Source organism: Saccostrea echinata, unplaced genomic scaffold (genome assembly GCF_033153115.1).
Source record: "Saccostrea echinata isolate AGI-Se365-2 ecotype Australia unplaced genomic scaffold, CSIRO_AGI_Sech_v1 ptg000054l, whole genome shotgun sequence".
In the NCBI taxonomy this organism is placed as follows: domain Eukaryota; kingdom Metazoa; phylum Mollusca; class Bivalvia; order Ostreida; family Ostreidae; genus Saccostrea; species Saccostrea echinata.
The window spans coordinates 1,975,768-2,000,125 of NW_026889803.1; the positions used below are offsets into that span (position 1 = coordinate 1,975,768).

Genomic DNA, 24,358 nt, shown 5'->3' on the forward strand with positions numbered 1-24,358 from the left:
TCAATTTTCCTTATTTATGTAGTAATATTCTGCTATCACCTGCATATGATGGTGTTTACGTCTCTTAACCTATTCGATACTCAGGAGAGGCAGGATACTGACAGATAAGTTGATTTTACAGGGATTTCAACAACCTCCTCTAAAGATAATATTTCGTAAATTTAATGGTCTTTATAATGACCTTGTTAGGAAATATAATCTATCATTTGAGTCGTATTTTGGCTTTCGTGATTCATACAAATTGTTAGGCCTTTGATTTATACTTAATTTAACTACTGAGTGTTCCGTTTACCTGATCAATGTATAGGGCTTACTGCACGCGTGTTACCACACACAATATTGTTATATACCAGTACTTTGACTTTTCAAATAAAAATCATTCTTATGAAAATTTTAAAGCAATAAACACACATTCCTATAAATCACTTTGAATATTAATTTTTTATAATCTGAAGTGCTAAATTTGTTCCTTTGTGACAGCTTATCAAAATCAACAATGCTGTCTATAAAAAATCTCCATTAAACGACACTTATTTACTTAAATACCAAAGCATTCCTTACTTATGGTTCCATAAATTCTAACAGTGATGGAGATCTAGAGCGTCGAAAGAGAAAGAACAATACAAATCACAGTAGAATATCATTATGCAATGTTATCCTAATGCCAAAATGATAGTGGAAGTTGAATGATCGAACACAACATGCTTAGTGGTCGACACAAAATCAGGATTACTGGCATCGCAAAGCTAAGAGAAGGATATAGAGAAGTTTAAACAGTAATAAAAGACATCTAATTACTGTAGATTCCTCATTTTTTTTGTGAGTACTTTATATATCGAAACGGCTCTTTGACGTCATATAGCGAAAGCAATAATTCGCGAGTGGATGGTTGTTCAAGAGATTTTATATGTATATAAGTACCAAAAAAAAATAAAAGCGAGTACATTTATTTGGCGAGTTGTGCTTCTCGCGAAATTACGCGATAATTAATTCCTCGCGTATATTTTGGAATCTACTGTACATCCTTGAAGATTCAAAATGCATTCAAATCTAACTATAGGCATATTCGGACTATGGTAGTAAGTATACACCAATCATGGCAACGTCCACGTGACAGTATTAAAATTGAAAAACAAAGAGAAAGAAAGAAGCTAGATACAGAACGCTTCAAAATGAATGAGGAGATCACTATTGCAACCCTTTACAAGCAAGTATGAGCAGTGGAATATTGAGACAAAAACGTCGATCACTGAGAAAAGCACATCAGAAATAAATGAAAAAAAATATCTAGTGATGTCAAAAGAAAGAGTAAAAGTCACTGATCAACTCGACATGCAGACATGGACGAAGAGATAAGAACAATGCATAAACAAGCCAAAGAAGATTACGTGAACAAAGAATATGAAATTCTGAAGAAAAAAATTATGTAGTACTTAAACAGCTTTGTCTCAGAAACGGAAATATTTTTTTGGAAAGAAAACATCTCATTCCGGAAAGTGCACACAGTTAAAAGATAACACGATCATGAGGAAAACCCCCCAGAAAACATGAAATGATACGCAGAAAACAAACAACAGAGACAAGAAGGAAACCTTAAGGTGTTAGGTGAAAAAGAGTGAAGATCTATAACGAACAGTGATCGATCTCATAAAAACTACAAACAATACAAATATGTGAACAGAGCATAAACACGAACCCCCAGGAAATTCCAGAGGTGGGATCTGGTGTCTAGAAGGAGTAAGCATCCCCTGTTGACCGGTCACACACTCCTTGAGCCCTATGTATTGATCAATTCCGTAGTTAAATTTAGTACAAAAACAAAGGCCTAACAATTAGTATGAAACAAGTCAGCGAAAATATGACGCAGTAAAATGTTTATATTTGCTAATAAGGTCATTATAACGACCATAGAATTTACGGAATACTGACTTTGAACGAGGTTGTTGAAATCCCTGCAACATCAACTTGTGCGTAAGTAGCCTGCCTCGGTTAAAAAATTGATCGTACTCAGAGCATGTTCTTCATTATCGAATAAGTTGGGAGACATACACACAATATGCAGGTGATAGCGGAATATTTCTACATAAATAAGGAAAGTTTACGGTGGAAAAGCTGATGTCATTTCGTTTGTCACACAATTTAGTTGTTACTTTGTCGTTGGCCTTTGTCTTCTCTAATCAGTAAAACATCCAAATATGAAACAGATGTGGCAGACTCTGTTATGTCTTTTATTTCAACTTCACAGGGATACATCTAGTCGACATATGAATGGAAATAACTATTGTTAATTCATAAAACGTTGTCGATATATCTGAATGTCGAGATGAAGGCCATGGCAAGTTTTTTTCTCCTTCTCATTTAGAAGTTTTTGAATATATTCTGTTTCATAGGAATATAAAAACAAGCTGGCTGATAAAGGAGCACAATAAGTGTCGATCAAATTCCAACAATTTGTTGAAGTTTCTCCTTAACAACAGTTAATATTTTGGTAAGGAGTAAAGATAGGGAATTGGTAGAGCATTTGCTGGACCCGACAATGTATCTTTCTTTTTAAGGATTTTTATGAAGTTTAGGAATCCAGTATGGGTAGGGTAGATCGAACTCAACTTGGTGACTAGAATGTTAAAAGTACGCGTATGAAACACTGAAATGTAATATTGAAGAATTTTATCCTTTGAAAATGAATTGCTAGTATATGTAGGTTTCCAGACGTGGAATTAAAACCAAGTTCTTCCAGAAAGAGTTGTAATAATGAGTCTTACAAACAACGACGACATTGTTACCAGCCTTGTCTGCTTGAACCATTACATATTGTTCATGTAGTCTCTCTAACTCTTTTATCAACTCCGATTTAGTGAAAACGGAAGGATAGATAGTTCGCATTTTGCCTTTTAATTTTCTTATACGATTCTTTAATATACCTCTAAAAAAATTAAGCCATTCTGATGAAGTGTTCAGTTCCTATTTCATATTTAGCCCAACGTCTGGCACAATCTTTGATAGAATTCAAAATAGAAATGAAGTTCTGTTGCCAATGGAAAGAACGGGGCTCACTGTATTTAGGACCCTTTACAATGAATAATTAATTTTAGGTCTTCATTTTCAACTGCATTAACTGTAATGATGTGTCCAGCGGGACTGTAGTTTAAAGAAGAAGAGGAAGAACTCTTAAAAGAATTTTGTTTTAGATGTTCGATATCTTGACACTGTAGGGCTTGTTTGTAATTGAAAAGTTTGGAAGCAATAGTTTGGGAATAGAGAATACACCGAAAAAGACCTACATAATGAAAGAAGAATGAGACATGCTCTGAAAAAGTAAAAACTGGAAAGTCAAGAGTACCTAATGAATTGTAAAAAGAGCAGACAGCGTAGGAAGCAGTTTGTATTGAACACATCACAGATTTGCTGAACAATATTTCCAATAAGAAATTATTCTTGAGACCGACGATTCAGTATTGGTTGTTCTACCAACAAAATTCGGTTATTGAACAAAACTTTGGCATCGTGCAATAAGGATAAAGAGCCAAAATAGCAAAGCTTCTGCTAAGAATAAACATGCTTAGGATAAGACGTTAGCATAAGCAAGAAATATCTAACGAAGTGTTTGCTGTAAAAAAAAAAAAGGACACGACCAACGCCATTTACATATCAAGAACAATTGTGGAGCACGAGAAGACCTGTGTTGTTAAGTGAGATTTCCCCAATAATCAGGCTACCCCAAGGAAGACTGGCTATATAGTGAGTCTTCCTCCCACAAGGCTCGATGTATAATAAGCCTTCCCCCTGGAAGACTGTCCATATATAGAGACTTCTCCTGGGGAAGTCTTACTATATTATCAGTCTTTCGGGGCAGAGGGGGGCTCACATTAAGGCCATTCTCCTCTCTCCCTTCTCAGCAACTTCTTCCACTTTAATTTAGAAAAGTCATATCTGGTCTTGTATGTATGAATACAGCTTGTTCAGTACTGACGTTTCTTCAATTTTAACAGTCGTCACGGTAGTTCATTCAACAGAGCGCTAGCTCCGTGATCGGAAGGTCGTGTGTTCGAATCACGGCCGCGACTGACCTAAATCGATAAACATAGGTAGCAACTGTTCCTTCGCCAAGCGCTCGGCACTTTGAAGTGAAAGTTGTGGGTCCTTCGGATGAGACTTTAAAAGTCAAGTCCCTGTGTCATGGTAGGCGTTGGCACGATAAAGAATCCTCACTGCTCAATGGCCCCGAGTGCGAGTAAAGGTCTAAATTTGAAGTCCTTCACCGGCATATGGTGATATATCTATATGAGTGAAAAATTCTCGCAACGGGACGTAAAACAACATACAATCAATCAACTTTAAAAAATCATCCTTCTCCGGAAATAGCCTTAGAAACCTAACGACAATTAAGCATTTACTATAACTTTGCATTCGATGTAAGATATACGATATAGCTAACAAACGTTGTATCTAAGTTCAAAATAACGTGCAAATATTATATCTTTACATGTTTTCCTGCCGAATTCTACGGAAGCCGGTTGGTGCCAGGTAGAAAAAATATTTTATCTGGCGGCCGCCAAATAATTATCTGGCGGCCGCCACATAAATAACTGGCGGCCGCCAGAAACTTATCTGGCGGCCGCCAAATAATTTTCTGGCGGCCGCCAGATAAAAAGATCTGGCGGCCGCCAGATAACTTATCTGGCGGCCGCCAGAAAGTTATTTGGCGGCCGCCAGAAATTATCTGGCGGCCGCCAAATAATTATCTGGCGGCCGCCAGAAATTATGTGGCGGCCGCCAGATAACTTTCTGGCGGCCGCCAGATAAGTTATCTGGCGCCCGCCAAATATTTATCTGGCGGCCGCCAGAAAGTTATCTGGCGGCCGCCAGATAATTTCTGGCGGCCGCCAGATAGGTTTCTGGCGGCCGCCAGATAAGTTATCTGGCGGCCGCCAGATCTTTTTATCTGGCGGCCGCCAGAAAATTATATGGCGGCCGCCAGATAAGTTTCTGGCGGCCGCCAGATAAGTTTCTGGCGGCCGCCAGATAGGTTTCTGGCGGCCGCCAGTTATTTATCTGGCGGCCGCCAGATAATTATTTGGCGGCCGCCAGAAACTTATCTGGCGGCCGCCAGATAAAATATTTTTCTACCTGGCACCTACCGGCTTCTGTAGAATTCAATTATCTACACTAAGAATAAACGATAAAAACATTAAAAATAGATTGCCGCGAAAAAAAAAAAAAAAATCTTTAAAAAAAACCCAGTTGAAATGTAATTAAGATATATCATATCCGATATATTTGAAAGGGGGAGGGGTATATTTTAGCTGACACAATTTACTAAAGTTACTGAGCTAACATTAAGCTCTTATACAAAAGGAAAAAATTGACTGAAGAGCGTAAGCAGATTTCAAGACCATCGTTGCAAGTTGCAGAAAGCATCCAATGTGCATACACAGTATATTAACAATATGAATAAAACCCAAACAAAGCATGTTGAAGGGAAGTGGTTGTGGAGGAAGAGACACTATACACTCAATGACTCACTATATAGCTGGTCTTCTGGGGGAAGTCTCATTATATGACTCCTGTACCAGTATTTCGATTCCACCAAAATCTTATTGACATCGTATCATGCACCAGAATCTCAGTGACCAGGCCAGAGTAGTCAAGAAACTGTCCTGGAAGCAAACAGCTCCTATAAAATACAATGAATCAAGAGAGAAGTAAGGAAAAAGGTGCTTTCATCTCACTTCTACAGCGAATGCATTATGTGAATTTTAAAATATACCCTTTAAGGTTTCACTATCAGAAACCATGTTATTAACAATTAATTTTTGATATGCTGATGATCCTGTCCTTACTGGAAAATTGGATAAAGATCTTTAGCATTATCATCGTGACAGGGCTGACATATTGGAAAACAATCTCAAAAGCCATTTGCAAGAAGTAAAAACAAAATTCGCAAGATTAATAAATCTCAAATGATCTGTAATGCAGCAAGTGTACAGTGTAAAAGTTAAAGTATTTTGGATCTTAGAACATAAACACTGCTATGATTTTGAATGCAATTACTAGTACTCTATGAACAGAAATGTGGTCCTTGGGCCACAATGTTCATCTAACTAACTTAAGTTCTGTTGTTCTCGAGGGAATTTTAAAAAGATGTTACTCTTTTATATTCCCATGAAAAATTGTGATCCCCATCGTGGCCCCATCATAACTCTAAGGGGTCTCTAAATCCACACACCATGGGATTGCTTCAATAACAATTATGGAGAAAAAAATCTGTTCCTGCATACATACATAATAAAAAAATATCTACCCCCGTTTTAGCAAACTCTTAATTATGGTCCATAATTTAAAAAAAAATGTGTCAACACAATTTGGAAATGTTTGCAAAGTAATGGGTCTACTGGGGTTCTTGGGAAGATTTTTGAAAAGGTTTTTTTTTCTAGAGAGTCCATGTATAGCATCGTGGCCCACTCTACCCTCGGGGCACATAATTTGTATAATTTAGAATCTACATTATGTCAGAAAGCTTTCACATTTTCATTTTTTCTGATCCAGTTGTTCTTGAGAAGATTTTTAAAGATTTGTTCCAATATATTCCAATGTAAAATATTGATCCCCTGTTGTCCCCCTACCGTACCCCTTGAGGTTATGATTTGAAAAATTTAAAATCTAGATTATGTCAGGAAGCTTTTATGAAAGCTTCAACTTTTCTGTGGTTCTTAAAGATTTTTAAAGAATTTGTCCTATTCATTCCAGTTTAAACTTTATCCCCTATTGTGGCTCCATCCTACCCCCAAGAAGCCATGATTTGAACAATTTAGGATTTTTACTATGTCTGGAGGCTTACATGTAAGTTTTATTTTTCTGGTCAAGTGGTTCTTGAGAAGAAAATTTTTAGGTTTTTTTCTGTATGATATATTTCATTGTAAAAGAAGGTCCCTTGCTATTGCCCTTACCTACCTCATAGAACCATGCTTTCAACAATTAAACATCTACACAACCGTACAAAATATCAGAATTACATAAAAGTTTCATTTTTTCTGGTCCAGCAGGTCTTGAGAAGAATTGTTCCTTTATGATATACTCCAAAATAAAATTTGATTTCCTTTTGTGACCCCAACCTATCCCTTGGAGTGGGGAGGCATAATTTTAACAATTTAGAATTTATAAAATATCAGGATGTTTTCACATACATTTCATTTTTTTTCTGGTCCAGTTGTTCCTGAGAAGATTTTTTAAAGATTTGTTTCAATATATTCCAATGTAAAATGTTATTCCCATATTGTGACCCCTACCACGTGGGCCATGATTTGAACAATTTAAAATCTACATTATATTAGAAAGCCTTTTATCCTTTCTGGTCCAGTGGTACTTGAGAAGGAAATTTTTAAGGATTTTTTTTTTACTATTTATTCTAATGTAAAATTTTAATCCCCTAATGCTGTTCCACCCACCCCTGGAGGCCAAGATTTAGACAACTCGGAATCTATACTACATGTATGTTTGGAAAGTAACATATAAGTTTCATCTTTTCTGGTCAAGTGGTTCTTGAGAAGAATTTTAAAGATATTTTCCTATATGATGTATTTCTATGTAAATCTTGGTCCCCTAGTGTGGCTGCACCCCATCCCCGATAGCCATGATTGAACAATCAATTAAGAATCTAAACTACGTCTGGAAGTTTTCAAGCCAGATTCATCTTTTCTGGTACAGTGGTTCTAGAGAATTTTTTCCCCCAATATGTTCAAATGTTAAATTTGATTCCCTATTGTCACACTTACCCATGATTTAGATTCAGGACCATGATTTAGATTCTATATTATATCAGGAACTTTTCAGGTACGTTTCATTTTTTTTAGGTCCAGTGGTTCTGGAGAAGTTTTTTAATGACCCTACTATATTTTTGCTTTTTCTTAATTATCTGTCCTTCACCCATTACCCAAGGAGTCTTTGGGCCATCTTTGGTTAAAATTGGTCCAGTGGTTCTCAAGAAGTTGAAAATGTGAAAAGTTAACGGACGGACAAACAGCTAGACAAAGACGGCGTCGGGCAATGGGTATTCAGACAAAAGGACTGAACAAAATCCTCGATATGTGATAGGGCACTTGAAGGCTGTCCTCCCATCATAAAAATTAAGTTCCTAATATCATTCAAATTCCCTGCACAGAAGTCCTTCTACAAGTCAAAAATTTAACAGATGGGCTTCTTTTGTAAATATCATGTTAATAAAATACGATTGATGGGTTTGAGCTTGAATAGGTACCATATTGCTGAGGTGGCTACTCCTATGAATTTAACGTTCCACTGTTTTTTGTTAATGTTCCTAATATTTGTGTCCTGAGAGTTACATCCCAGAAAACTATAGTTATGAAGCTGACCAAAAAGAAATTGACATACCACTTTTCCAAGTAAGAAATATTTAAGTACAAATTAGAGATATTTAAGTACAAATTATATGCCCTTTGCAATGGCAAAATTTTTCAATAAATCTAGCTCTATCTTATATCCACATTTTGAATTTACCTGGTGGCAGTAAATACAAAATTTACATGACAACTACACACAAAAATTTGCCTTTAGTGGAACTTTTATGCTTATTTTAAAATGGAGAAAATTGTTATGCTGTAAAATAAATTAAAATGGGTTGATCTGATTGGTTTGAAACAACTCTATTCCATTAACAGAAATTTTCATATTCAACATAGAAATACACCGTCAGGTGGAACACCTTGTCACTGATTATATACTAGTAATCTTGAAATAAAATGAAAAAAGCTGGACCATTTTTATAGTTTATTTTGATGTTTTTCACCATGAATAAACTGTATTTTAAAAAAAAAACAAAAAAAACAAGCAAATAACAATCCTAACTGCGGTATATCATGATGAGTTAACAATTATTTTGTTCAACTCCACAACAGATCATGACATACAATCAAGCACTGGTATATACTTCCAAGAAAACAATAAATTAGTACTAGTACATAAATAATCACAAATTACACAAAATAAAGTCAAAAATTAACTTTTAATTTTAAATGCAGCTAAATGCCTGCAGATCAATTTCATTATAACTAAAACCTGAGCAATTTCTGTATTTCATGCATGCATATGTAAACAATGAAAATGCATCATAGAAGTATTTGGTTCTTCTGAGTTATTTGAACTAATAAAGAAGTATTCTAAACTTTTCTTTACCAAGCTTCACACACAGAATAACTCTGGAATACAATATATGAATATTTAGGCATTTATACCACATCAATTTCAAAATAAATTGCACAGAATGAAACTGCACCATTCCGTCAACTGAATGGTCACTGAAAGGTCTGGAAATGTGGCTATATGACAAAACTCTGCCATTCAGTCACCTTGCAGTAAACTTTCAGTCACCTTTCATTTAATTGAATGGCATAGTACATAAATACTACCTGAAGTCTCCCTGTAAACTAGCAAAATATTATAAAACAAAACAATGTTTATCTAAGTGTGTATTTTATCATGAACACTAGAACTTTACATTTGTGATGACATATCTTTTATATCTATATCAAGATCCCGAATTATCATAATCATTAAGGTATACAGAATTTTTAACTAGCATGTACAATACATGAAAAATAAATTAGAAAATGTGACACAGGCTAATTATTCAATACACAAGTCTCAATACTAATTAGCATTTATTGTTAGGTTAATTAAACTGATTGAAAATGTTGTTATACATGTTGTAATACCAAATATTATGATATCATTAACATGTTGCTTTGATGACATTTGTTTCTGTGTTTTGTTCATGCCTTATATTCATCAATTGAAAGAAAATGGGTGAACAAGCTTAAGCTGTAAAAAAAAAAACCTATGGTTCCACAAACAAGAAAGTGAAAATTAAATTTCAATTAGAAAACAATTTTCTTTGTTATTTCAGTTAACATTATTGTATAGTTTATGTAAATTTTCTAAAATTTGCAACAATCTCACCAAGATTGAAATTATTTGTCTATGAAATAGCAGACATATACCAAAGAGGGTAAAAATGATCATTTCTCCAAACTATAACATCATTTTTCTATGTAAGTGGGTCTTTGCTCCATTTTTTTTTTTTGAATTTCAAAGTATATCTTCAAAGTAGGTCTAAAAATATACATTTTTGCTTAAAAACATGGAGTAAGGACCCACTCTACCTTGCAAATACACTGTTATGTCACAAAATTTGTATCTTTATGAGAAATATTTGAAGTCCAGTTACTCAAAGGTCATATTATAAACAAGATTTAAGTGCCGCTACATGTACCTGTAATGAGCTGTGTAGTGTAGTGGTTAGCATATCAGTTTCCAACAAAGAAAACTGATACTTAGGATTTTTATTGCTTTGGTTCAAACCCCAAAATATCTTTTGCTATTTTTTAATCATAAAATAATTTTTGCCACAAAAAAATTGTTTGTCATTATTTCATACCTTTCAATTCTTAGAACTTTGCTCCAAATACTTAGTTCAACAAAAGAATTTGATTTTTTATACATTAGAAGATATGTAGGAATTTTGCACACCTTGTTCGCCCATCTTCTTAAAAGAAAGTGCTACAATCACCGATTAGAGCAGTTTCATAATTAAAAACACTGCAATATGTAAGTATCATGCATAGGTTGATAATTCATTCCTGAAGTAATTTGACAGACATAAGTTTTTCTGATTCCCCATGTTCAAGATTCTCAATCATTCTAACAGGTTGTATCTTTAGAAAGTGTGCACTCTCATCTGAATAAAAAAAATCCCAGAAATTAAAAATTCCACCTCAGAATGTATATCTTCTCCATTCATAAATACTATCTCAAGATCTGATCCCAGTAATAACAATTCACTTAAGTTCAAGACAAAATCTGAGTATACATGTACCTTAATGATACTGAACTACCAGACACAATAGAAAGACTGCATGAAGCAAAATTATTTAGTAAGTACTAACTTGAATAACAGAAAATGATTGTATGCGAATTAATACATCTCGTATTGAATTCAAAAGAATTCATGACAATCAAAAATAGTTAATAAATAAAATACAATAAAATACACATGAAAAATTAAAAAACAACAATAAATTCGTCATTGAATTAATACATCTGATACTGAATTCAATAGAATTCATTGTAAAAATAGATTTCATTGTAAAAATGCTATCAAAATATACATAAAAAAGCAACACTAGACCTTTTTGAACCTTTCACTTTGCTAGATCTCTCTTGAAAATGACAAAATATGCATGTGCCTAGTACGATAGGGAGAAACTCTTGCTAAAAGTATGTCTTTAACATAATTGTACCAACTAGAAACTGACCAGTCAGCAAAGGCTGTTGTACATTTCTTAATACAAGGGACTAATAAGAACTTCATACTTTTAACATTGATTTTTATATTCAATTCTTAAAATTATGATTCAAATAAACATAACTACTTCAATCAAATTGGCCCAAACATGAATTTAGTCAGTACAAACATCCCTGATACAGTAGCTTTAACTTCAAAACCGACAATTGTTGCAATAAGAGCTGTTAAATGATCTTAATTTGACAAGTCAAGATTAGTCTTTAGGCATTTGAAGGTAATTCATTTAAAGTATGGACCATTTTTCAGAATTATCTCTCTTTGTTCATTCTTACAAAGTCGGGAATCCTGCCTTAACGCCCTTACCCCAATATTATAAAACCAACTGATATCCGCTTTTTCTCTTATCTCTTGCCTTTTTTCAATCAGTATTGTTTTTTTTTCAGAATTCTTTGACAAAATTATTTGTATCTAACCTCTTAAATATTAAAAAAAATATTCTCCAAGCCAGGTTTACTTTTTCATCTCTATGAACCCCTCAAATATTTGTTTTAAAGAATGGTTCTAGCCAGAGAACAAGTTCTGAAATAGTCTACTGAAAGCACCATGGAGTAAATTAAAATGATGAACATGAAATAGGCATCTTAACATTGATTATTCATGTTAGACATTTTAAGAATACAAATGCACCAATACAATGAAAAGGTTTCTAATGAGCAAAAATGAACAGCATTGAAGTAACATATTTCTTTTTACGATATTTCTTAAATATTTTCATATAATTCAGATCTAAAATTCTACACATGCACATTGTTTATTGGGTCATTTAATTAAAATTACGTCTACATGAGACACTACCCACACACCCATGCACACCTTTTCATCACATTATATCTACTATATTTCAGATCTAAAACTCCACAAAATTGTTCTTGCTGTAATGATTTAAAATCCATATACTTTAACATCACATAATTCACACAAATAATTGTTCAATATACATTAATCAAAGCCATGTCTCCACTGACTGTAAGATTCACAGGAAATTGAAATTCTTGGTAACCTATTTTTTTTCCAAATGCTACAAGCTTTTTATTTCACATAAAAGACAGAGTAACAAGAGTGAGAGAGAGGGGAATAAAATTTCCCACCATACTATACAATATATCTTGGAATTCTCTCTACATTTCAAGATGAAATTTAACATATTGCAATTGCTATTATTAATTTATCAACACATTTATATTACAGAGAAATGACAACTTTTGTGTACCATGGGACTAGATTTAAACAAAGACTTGTACTTCTGCTTTTGAAAATCAACAAAGTACTTGAGTTTACACAAACTCCATGGGTATGTTTTTGTGCAAAGTGGAACTTGATGAGAAATATTGATACCATTGTATAATATTTTCACATAGTAAGGATTAACCTTTTCATAAATGTTTCTGTAAATTTCTATGGCAACATGTGACCCTGGGTGGGTGACCTTGACATTGCGATACCTAAATGATGACATCAAGTATGAAATAAAGGCTCTATCAACAGCATAGATGAAAACCTTTTCAAAAACATCTCTTATCATTTGGACATTTTTAAAAAACTCTTGTAACCATGGGAATGTATGCAGATCTGTTAGCTGTTGACATCCATGATGGCCACTGCAGGATTTCATTCCTTTGTCCATTAAAAGTAAGGAGTTCTGGACAATATTTTCTGCTGTTTTATTTCTAGATTTTTGAGAAAATGAAGAGCAAATATTTGGCAGGACATTAGAATAAAAATGGCCAGTTCCACTATCCGCTTGGGTGTGTTTCATAAAGTGTTGATCAAGATAATCAGTCAGATTGGGTTGAAAATTACATTCTAATTTTATATCCTTCCTTTTAGACACCTTAGTGATTGCATCTAACATCTGAATATTTACATTTTTAAAATGTTTCTGTGGTAACATACCATGCAGAAATGATATAAGACTTGACAAACTGTCTTTTTTATCCAATGAATGAATTCTAAAATGTTTAGGGGCAACATGACTAGCTTCAATATTCCATTTTTCCATATACAGTGAAAAGTATTGTTTTCCTAACTCATGGAGCTGATGATGAGCCAAGGGATGCAATTCTCCCTTCTTACAATGAATACTGCTGTTTGTGATGGGAACATTTTGAAAAATTTTGTGAAGAGCTGTGTTTTTCAGATGATGAACTTGAGCTAAGTAATGCCTGCTCTCTGGAACTTTGACACAGTTTGGGATATTTTCTGAGGATGTAATGCCAGGCGTGAGAAGAATGTGGACCTGTTCTAAGCTGAATCCATCTGGTATTGGACCTACAATATAATTTAGTTATTGATTAAAAATCAAACACATTTTTAAAATATTAATCAACCTCTAACCATCATACATATTTATTATGAACAGGAAAGCAATCATATGTACTGGGAAACAGTCTTTACTAAAAGAAAATACATTCTCACATCAAAGCCAATTCCCATTGTATCTGGGATCACCGAAAAACCTTGTGACCTTACTATCTTTATTTAGTCCATCACCAGCAGATACAAGTCAAACTGAAAGATAGAGTTTGGGGCTGTTTGGTACGTGTTCTGCTCTGTCATCAGTCTGTCAAACAGGTGCCAATATATAGGATTATCTGTCAGGTTTTATGCTAGGCTAGGTGTCCTTAAAATTGCACATGTGATTATGGTCAGGTCATAATTTTATACATGTACTTCTCTACATTTCACTCTCTAAATAAACAAATCTATATGGAATTCTTGTGAACAGCTAATTTATGCTCTTTTATTAAATCATATTTATCTAATAAATTAATACATATACACTGTACAAGATTTGAAAAACTGTCAAAAAGGTTATCATATATATTAGTCATGTGCAGATCTAAAGGGGGAAGGGGGGTGGATGGGTCCGGAAGTATCAGCATATGAAGTTTGAAAAAAATATCTTGAATAGTTTCTTTGAACTGAGCTAAATGCAAAGTGTGACAGAAGGACAGACGGAGGGATGGAAGGACAAAAGGACATAAGACAGACATGACAAACACAATATACCCCGGCCATATTCATGGCGGGGCATAAAAATTATAAAACAAAGTTTCTCTTATGATTAATCTTCAGTGTAAATCTGCTCACAGGGGCCTGTAACACACTATATATATGCTGGATTTTACATGATCACTATATATATAATGATCACATAAAATCATAGTATGTTCCCGGCCCATGTTCCCAGTATAAGGTTTTTATTTCGGAAAGGGTAAGACTTGTTACCACCAATCTCCCTCAATTTACATCATAATAAATGTTGGGAAAATGACCACCTCATATCCTAACAACAACCTTTTGACCTTGACTTTTCAAAGTGTGACCTGTAAATCAAACTACTGTTCCTATACATAAATTGACGTATTCAAAATTTAGCGCAATCACTAGGTATTGACATGTTGGCATATTCATGAATTAGCACTACACACTACCGCGCCATATATTGTATTCATAAAATGATTTAGCATGAATTAGTCATGAATTAGCGCATCGTTGTCCGCGCCAAAGCCACTAAAATACGAAGCCCGCTTTTTAAAGGACACATACAGTATGTCTTCTTTAACCACCCTCCAATAAAACAAGTAAGAAAAATTTAATTGGGGATTCATGCATTACAACTCATGCATGACCTTAAAATGAAAACAACCAAAAACTGTTGGAAAAAGTAGCATTTTGAAAGCACTGAACATACCATGGGTAAATGTCTATATTTTTAAACCACTGCAACACCTTTCATTGCAAGGATGGGGCAATTGTAATAAGTAACTGAATCAGCTGTAATCAATTACAGACTGCTGTGTAATCAGTGTAATCATGAGTAATCATGCATTCTTCTGATTACAATTAAGCAATTGTAATTTGATTACTCTGAAAAAGGTCTTGTAATCATGATTACTTTCTGATTAAAGAATTTCATTGAAATGAAAAAAATTATACACTGTATAAACAGAAACGAGAAAGTATCTTGTTGTAGTCTAGTTGTTTGCCAAATTCTCACTTTTACCCAGTAGAGCTAAAAATTATGATAATGTGTTATCACTCCTTGATACAAGAATCTAAACCTTAATTACTATTTTCACAAAGGTCTCAGCTGGTATCAGGAATAGCACAAGGATTATTCTAAGACATACTAAAGTACAAGCATGCACGTTATACCATTAAAAGGATAAAAATGCACCGTCTCTGTCAAATTTATGTGCTAATTTATAATGCAAAATGTTTTCCAAGAAAACTGATCCTGTGAAACTTGTTTTTTTTCCTCTGTTTAATAGCTTTTTACCTTACAAATTACATGTACCAGGTAATCATAATTATTTTTCAAATTCAGCCAGCTAATCATCATTAATTAAGGATTTACAGTGTTTCAAATTGAAAATTCATGCTCAGGAAATTATTTTTAAAAAAAAATTCTGTTGACTCTACAGATCCCTGAAAATCATATCCCTTATGTGGAATCAATTTTCATGTCTTTTCTTATGAATGTCAAAAAATTACACCCATGCAGTACTGGAATTTAACTTTCACAAAATTAACCATTTGGTACCTTTTTCTTGAAACTATACCTGTGGTTATTTGATTCGGTTGATGTCCATAACAGTAGTGTTGCAACCAGAAAGGCAACAACTTTTCTGTAGCAAATTTCCTAAAATCGCCCGAGTGCTCAGTCTGTCCTACACTTCTGATACGTCTGTGCAAGGTAGGAAGAAAGTTCTGCTGGTCTTCAGTTCCATGTGAGGTAGATAGCTTGTAATGGAGGAACACAACACACACTACAAAGAAAAGAACCATTGATACATGCGTAGGTGACACCATGAATGATGAATGGTTTGCCTTTACCAAATCACTTGGAATACACCTTTTAGCTCCATGCCACTATAACCACTGTGTTGCCAAAAATGAAAGTGGCATATATTATTTCTGTGCTACAGAAAATTTATTTTACCGGTAATTAAAAACAAAAGTTAATGAGTACATATTTACTTTTTCTGAGTATCATATTCAATTAAATATTAGTATATTCATTATCTTCAAAATTAAATATAAAGCTGGAATCTTGTCACAGAAAACACTATTCTACTTCTTTTTTTCCTTATTAAATTAATATCTGTGCAACAATGTTTCCACACAAAATCCATTCAGGGAAACCTGTTATATAAGCAAGTTGCAACAGAATCTGTCTTAAGTTCAGAAGATCCTAGTTTGAATTTTTATCCTTTTAATAAATTTATGTTATATGCAAAGCCTTATAGTTAAGGTTCATCATAACTCTTTTAATTCATACAAAATTTTGATGTTCTTATTTTTATATACCAAGATGCAGTACTTCAGTTTTTTATTGACTTGAAAGATCTTCAATGATGGATACTGAACAATAAGTATTACCTTAGGTAAAATATACAATTTACATTGATCAGGTTTCCATGGATATGGAGTGGTTTTGATATAATTTGCCCTAGGACATAAAATTCACACTCTATTGATCAATCTCCTACCACACAGCTGTAATTATGGCTGTGCAGTGACTAGCAAAATCCAATATAAATGATGTAAAACCCTACTTTTTTTATTTTGAAAAGTAAAACTCTTCTTAAAATAAAAAATAAAATGCATCTTATGTATGGGTGTGCCTGTCAACTTTGCCAGAGATACCAATCTTTCATACCACCTGGTAGATTTTTTCTTCAAAAAAGCACATTCTTATATAACTTTAAACAATATAATGACATTTCATGTAATGTTCTATGGATGTGTGTTGTAGTAGACTACAATATACACATTGTTTCAATACCTTTAAGTTCCTGGTTATGTTTACTTTTAATCTGATGTTCCTGGTTAAACCCATATGCATATTATTTACATGTATATCTGTAATCATTACTCTTAATGGTATCATGCACCTGTTACCTTTATGTGGTATGTAGCCAAGATACACTCTTCCTGTAATTGCTGTTTGTCAGTTTTAATTATAATGTAAAATAAATGTTCTTTAAAATGAAATGGTTTTTCCTATAATTTCTTAGTAGCATTTTTTTGTTAATATAGATGTATGACTGATTAGCTATGGGGTGTCCACACTGTGGCTTGAAGCTACAATTATAACCCTCAGATTTAAAATCCAACACTCTACCAACTGAGCTAAAGGGTTAACCCACTAGCTAGCACTAAAAGGAGCGTGGCCTCACTATTTACAACACATAGCCACTTTTACATTGTGGCCCCACCCTACCCTCAGGGTCATGATTTGGACAAACCTGAACATACATTACCTGTAGATGCTTACATATAAATATGACTGATCGTGGCTTTGCTGTTCTTCATCACAAGATTTTAAGATTTCTCCTATGTATTCGTATAGAAAACTATGATCTCTATTGTGGCCCCATCCTTACCCTAGGGGTCATGATTTGAACAAACTTGAATCTTTACAACCTGAGAATGCTTCCATATTAATATGATCAATCATGGCTTTCCTATTCTAGAGAATATTTTTAAAGATTTTTTCCTATTTATATCCATATAAAACTTTGATCACCCATAGTGACCACACCCTACCCCCAGAGGATTTGAAAAATTTGAATATACACAACCTGAGAATGCTTCCATATAAATATGACTAATCATGGCTTTGCTGTTCTTGAGAGATTTTTCCTATATATACCCGGGTCACCCATGTAAAATTTTGATCACCCACAGGGGGTCATTTTTTTAGCAAATTTGAATCTACACATGTTAGGAAGCTTTCATAAGTTTCAGTCCAGTGGTTCTTGAGAAGATTTCTAAATGACCCCACCCAATTTTTCCTTTTTCTTAATCATCTCTCCTTAGAAAAGGGAATAGCCCTTCATTTGAACAAATTCCCTTTTCCCAAGGAACTCTCTGCCAAGTTTGGTTGAAATTGGCCCAGTGGTTCTGGATAAAATGAAACTTGTAAAAAGTTTACAATGACAAAGACGACAGACAACGGACAAATTTTGATCAGAAAAACTTGAGACTTCGGCTCAGGTGAGCTAAAAATAGATGTGAATATTGAACATCAACGGCATTTTTTAGACTTTCAAAATATATTATAAGAAACCTTTTTAATTCCTTTAAATAATTCAATATCTATTCAAACACAGCTAAGTCAAATCTTCTAAAAAAGAAAAAGTTTAAGGAGGAATTGGACAACAAGAGGTACTGACATGGTGAAAAAGGTTTGAAAATTTATGTTTTCAAAAAACATTTTTCTAAGAAACTTTTTTTCAGATGCGACATAGTAAAAAAATTATCATGGCATCAAAACGATTCTAATCACAAATCACGCCTCCAAAATCAATTATAGATCCTTCCCTTTTAAGGTTGATATGTTTACTAGTAAGATGATTCATTAAGATCATCTTACAGTCAATCAGTTTTTGACCACAATGGTGAACTGCAAGCCAACAAAAATTTTGCTGACAGACTTAAAGCATGACAAAACAAAGGATATGACATCAGTTCTGTCTTTCCTCTTCCTCTAAATCTTCTTACATTAATCTACGCAGTGTGAAGTGAAGATGTATCTTATTTAAGAGGATTTTGGTTAAAGTATTAAAAGACAGCCAATGACTTATTCAATGAAATTACGTGTCAAATAGCATTGCAAAAAGCACTGCAAGTGGACAAAAATCTAAAGTTACATACTTTATATATGTACCTTGCATAATTAAAAACAGAGAGAATACACTTATTGTCTGGGTTCGAGGGCTAACATGCCTTTTATTGGACCCAAGAACCAAACTGTTTGCCTGAGGTCATTAGGCCAAAGGCAAACAGTTTGTTTCGAGGGTTCGGCAAAAAATGTTTGTCCAAGAACACAGTCAATAAATGTTTTGTATTATATAACTTATACTTTTTACCATAATGTATCTTGCACTGGCTTCAATGTTTGCAATGAATATGACAAAATTTCTCTGTAAATTTGGTTTACCTGCACTGCAGATTTGACTTGATCATTTCTGCCACTGTTGAACACCAAAGAATGCAAATAACGTATTATTAATAGCTGATCCTGCCTATGCTTGACATAAAAGAACATCACATCAGTCCAAATCTCATCCAACATTTCACAGAGTGGTACAACATCTAATTTTTTTTACCGCTCAGTAAAACATTGGAAATGTTGACTTAATTTAGTATGGAGTTAAAAACGAAACAATTTTAAAAAGTGTTATACTGTATAACAGGACATTCAATGAATTGACAATGTAAAATTCATAAATGAAATAACTTTTATGTGAGAGTTGGATTACATCAAAATGTTATTTATATCTGTGTACTCAATGTAAAACATGTCATTCTGTGCAGTTACTCATATGAAATTGAAGTTTAGTTTCTGGTATATTTAGGTGAAAAGGAGAAAAAAAATGGTGCAGAAGTGATACACACTACATTACAGAGCTAACCTTGCCTTTATTTGCAGTGCTTTAAAAACATTTGATTATATTTTCTTGCTGAACTTTTGGGTCATTTTTGTGTAAACAGATGATTTTTCAGAACGAAATGTGTCGGTAACTAAGACCAAAAAGCATGCTATACATGTATAACTCATTTAACTAAAACATTTTTTGAAAATTTTAAAGCTTGGCAGATACCACAAATAACTAGACACCTTTCTATGACCCAAATGTATAATACAGCATCATAGTGCTGAAAATTGAAAATGGTATTAGTTTAATATTGTCAGCAGTCTCTCTCTCTCTACAATCATGCAAATTTGCAAGTATAAACCATTTCATTTCATAAGATTTATCATGGCTATTCAACATCATAACTTGTTAACTACTGTATTTATAAATTAAACTTAAAGAAATGTTAGTGCTGTAACTGCTGTTTCATTGGTCAGATGACATCAACAAGTGTGACTTCATGTGTTGAGTGATAAGTAGATATACAGTGAAAGAGATGATAACAAGGCCCAAGGGCCACAATGCTCACCTGAGTCACCTTGGTCTGTTCTTCAGCATTTTTTTTTTAACAATTTTATTCACATGAAAAATTCTTATCCCAAATTATGGCTCCATCCTAGCCCTAAGGGTCATTACATAACCGAACTAGAATCAGCACATCCAGGGGATGCTTCAATACCATTATGACTAACATGGACTTGCTATTCTGCAGAAGTTAAGATGCATATGTTAAAACTATCTCCTGATTTACACATTTTTTTTTTCTTTGAAAGCGATGGCGATATAAAAAATGTTAATATCAACAAACCTGTCGAGGAGCACCTTCACTAGCCCTGCGCAAGTCTCACCGTGCTCCCATTTCTTCCTCATCCAACGATTATATTAACCCCCCAACTAAAATTTGGCCACGAAATTCACTTTTTCAAGCCCTATTTTCAGTTTGTTTTTTTTCTTGTTCAACCTACCAGGCTATCCTCTTTTACCATGCTGTTTTTTTTTAATTATAAGCATGCATGAGTTAATAGCATGGGATGTGGAGCCCCTAACAAGTTGTGATGTATATTTATGGTCCATAAGGCCAAATAAAAATTATATGTGGTTCCAGTTACCCAACCGTCCCTATTTTATACCCCCTACCCTAAACTTTTTTTGGCAATTTTCATATTTTTTCCGGAATTTCCCCAATTTCCATCGATAGCTCAGGTTTAAGTTTTAGTTTCAGCAATGACGGCCTCCTTGCAAAACATAGTGCAAGTGTTTAATAGTGTTAAATCCAAAGCAAGGTAGCTTGTAGGTGTCCCCTACCAATATTGACTAGTATATTATCACACCACATCTAAATGCCACTTGCAAAGCAGTGATAGGTATTATTTAGAAAAATTAGGAAAATTATTTTGTTTAAAAAAAAAAAAAATCCCTACCTACCTACCCTAATTTTTTTGGAGGTGTAACCGGAACCACACATATTTTTTTGTTTGGCCTAAATAATTATTAATTTTAATGAAATAATCAGAGTTATTTATTTACGAAACTAGTAATTTTCTGAAGTTTATTCATTTATGAGTACATGTAAGTAAAAAAATTTATAATCCTATCAAAATTTTTTTTATTAAGTCTTTTTTGATGAGATGCGCCATACTGTCTCTTTAATATTTAAAAAAAAAAATTGATCCACACTAGAATGTTTCCATATACGACAGGGCTCTCACACCCATTTTTGGTACTGGGGCCGGGGCCAATGGAATTGGGAAAAAAGCGTTGTTTTTATAAAAATTGGGAAATTTTTACCAATCATAATTTTAACTCTTTAAAGAAGAAAAATCAAATAAACACAGAATAATCATAAAAACTGAAAACAAATCATCTTATTTATTCAAGGTAGATCTTAATTAGACATGTAATTGACTGTTCAGATGTTTAGAACTTTGAAATAAAATGTTCATCTTTAAATGTCCTGAAATGCTCTAGGGCTCTGGTCAGAACTTTAAAGAGGCTGAGGGGTTGTGGCCATTTTTAGACTATATTGATCTCCTTTAGAAGAAGAGCTCCATATGAAGATATAGAAAATGATCAAATTTTAAAACTAAAATTTTTGAAGTTTTTCTTTGCCAAATGATAGTTGACAGCTTAAGATATCAAATCTAAAAAATTAAGTTAAATCTGGTGGTTAATTTGTGGTTAATTTGTTGACCCCCCAGCCTCCTTAAATGTTTGTCTTTGGATGTCCTGAATTGCTCTAGGGCAGGGTTTCAGTAACCACTAACTCAGAATGAGATTCTGTTAATTGTAGAGCGGCAGCCTTTTGTTTAAACAAAGTGTCTATTTTCTTACATTTGTTAGTTGTCTTAGTAGAAATCTTTTTTCTATAGTATTCACATTATGCGACATGTTTGTAAATAAACAAGTCGTACCTAAGAGAATTCGTAATTTACGGTACTATAGTTGACTTTCGCTTTCATTTTAAACTGGTTCCAGCATATATACGAACTACCAGTTTACAACACGGAAGTGTTTCCTTCATATATCTTCACAGTGCTTTTACGACTGTCAAAAATATGCTTTATATTTTTTTTTACAGTAATAAATTTTAAGCAATCATACATTGGGAATTTTTACACTCAAATTTGGGAAAAAAGGTGCCTTTTTCACGTTGGGAACGGGGCCGAATATCGGCCCCAATTAAAGAGAATCGAGAGCCCTGTACGAGAATGTAATTTAGTGTAGCCCTGATATTTTTCAAAAGAATTTTTAAAATCAGAATCGTAATAAATTGCTATTTAAAATTTTTATCCCCTATAGTGGCCTCAATCTACCCTCAGCAATGGGGGGATGCCTTGATTTTTGCATTACTTGGGATGCTTGCATATTAATACATGTATTATTAATCATGGCACTTTTGCTCCTGAGAGGATTTTAATACATTTTCCCCTAGATATTCCCCTGTAAAATGATCCCCTATTGTGGCCCCTCCCTACCCAGGGGCCATGATTTGAACTGCAGTCTGAGGATGTTTGCATCTTAATATTACTGATTGTGGACCTGTTTTTCTTGAAAAGATTTTCAAAGAATTTTCTGTTTCTCTCTCTCTCTCTCTCTCTCAAACCAGCTGTTTCAAAATTTCCCTTTTTTATAATTTATCCATAATTTAATGAGAGTTTTGTCTTTGACAGATAAGGTATTCTTTTGTACGCATGTTATGAAGAATTCGGATAGATACTTAATTGTGCTGCGAGTCTAATTAAACATCGTTAATAAGACTGCACTTTCTTGTACACAATGTGCAATCTCACTAATGAAGTAGATATACACTTGTAAACTTGATCATGCCACTTACTGTTCAGAATAGCTTCATATTGGAAGATGAATATTCCTGTACTCTGGAATAGTATAATGTTGTGTGCGCTATATGTGTCAATTTACATAATGTCAAAGTAATGTTTAATGATGTAACATTGCAATATGGATTTAAAATTGATTTTTTTGGCTTCCTTTTTGATAAGAGAAAAACCATATCTTATTGGCTATCACATATATATGCCAGTTCAAAGCAGAAAAAACAAATCATGAATAAATTACTTGTATTGATAATAGGTATATATAGTAGACAGATATGAAGTGTTTGATAGAGATCGAATTTTGGTTCCTGTCTGATTGATATATGTACCCAGTAAAACTACTTTTAAAAGATCTTCCTTTTCCATTCCTTTCAGCAACATCTCTATTTAAGATCTAAGTTTAATCACCTCAGTTTAATGTTAATCTATGATAGACTGATAGTTAATTATTTAAAAATCAATGCACTCCATTTCTTTTCAGATTCTGCAGATTTAATTTCCCTTCTGATACGACCTACAGCACGGGTATCGTTTGGGGGTGGGGGGATGGGGGGGGTACATATCTCTAGTCTTTTAGAACAAATCAATTATATGTAGGCCTCTGGAATATATTTTTTCTAAATAGTTATACATTCTCAGTTTCTCACATGTTTTCTTTAATGAAAACATAGTGGATAATAAATTATACATATCTTATCTGAAAATATTTCCTTTAAATTATTTCCTTTTCATAATTTTCATTCAATAAACTGCAAAGCAGGGAAGCAGAGAAAATTCGATATTTTGTAAAAGGACAAACAAAGGTACACTTACACAATGTTGTAACAGTCACACAAACAAGACCAATGTCTGAGAAGAATCGCTTGTTAAAAGTCCATGCATTTTTCTTGTATCCCCGTACGCAAGGCACGTACATCCTCATGAACATACATGGCAAGTTTATGCCCCATATCTTAACACAGACAGCACACGTGTTTATTTTGCTTCGTGCTCGTTAGCCTAGTACCCGAGGTCTTCCGAGTGCATACACGCTTGCACTCGGAAGGCTTCGGGTACTAGGCTACGTGCCGAGTGCTACGTGCTCGTGAATCTGAGTGGTTTCGCCCCAATCACCTGTTCACCCTAAGTGGATTCGCCCCATGTTTTTTTTTTTTTTTGGTTTTGTTTTGTTTTGTTTTGTTTTTTGTTTGATTTTTTTTGCAAACATACAATGTACT

At 33.7% G+C, this 24,358-nt stretch overlaps 1 protein-coding gene across 1 annotated transcript; it reads right to left on the reverse strand.

Annotated features, from left to right (window-relative positions):
- Positions 1-8,771: 8,771 nt before the first annotated feature.
- LOC133205853 (uncharacterized) lies at positions 8,772-24,127 on the reverse strand. The gene is made up of 3 exons (XM_061341737.1): positions 23,955-24,127; positions 15,943-16,149; positions 8,772-13,645 (listed from the first exon to the last, which is right to left on the reverse strand). The coding sequence occupies exons 1-3, from the start codon at positions 24,067-24,069 to the stop codon at positions 12,555-12,557; spliced, it is 1,413 nt and encodes a 470-aa protein (XP_061197721.1). The 5' UTR covers positions 24,070-24,127; the 3' UTR covers positions 8,772-12,554.
- Between the last annotated feature and the right edge of the window lie 231 nt (positions 24,128-24,358).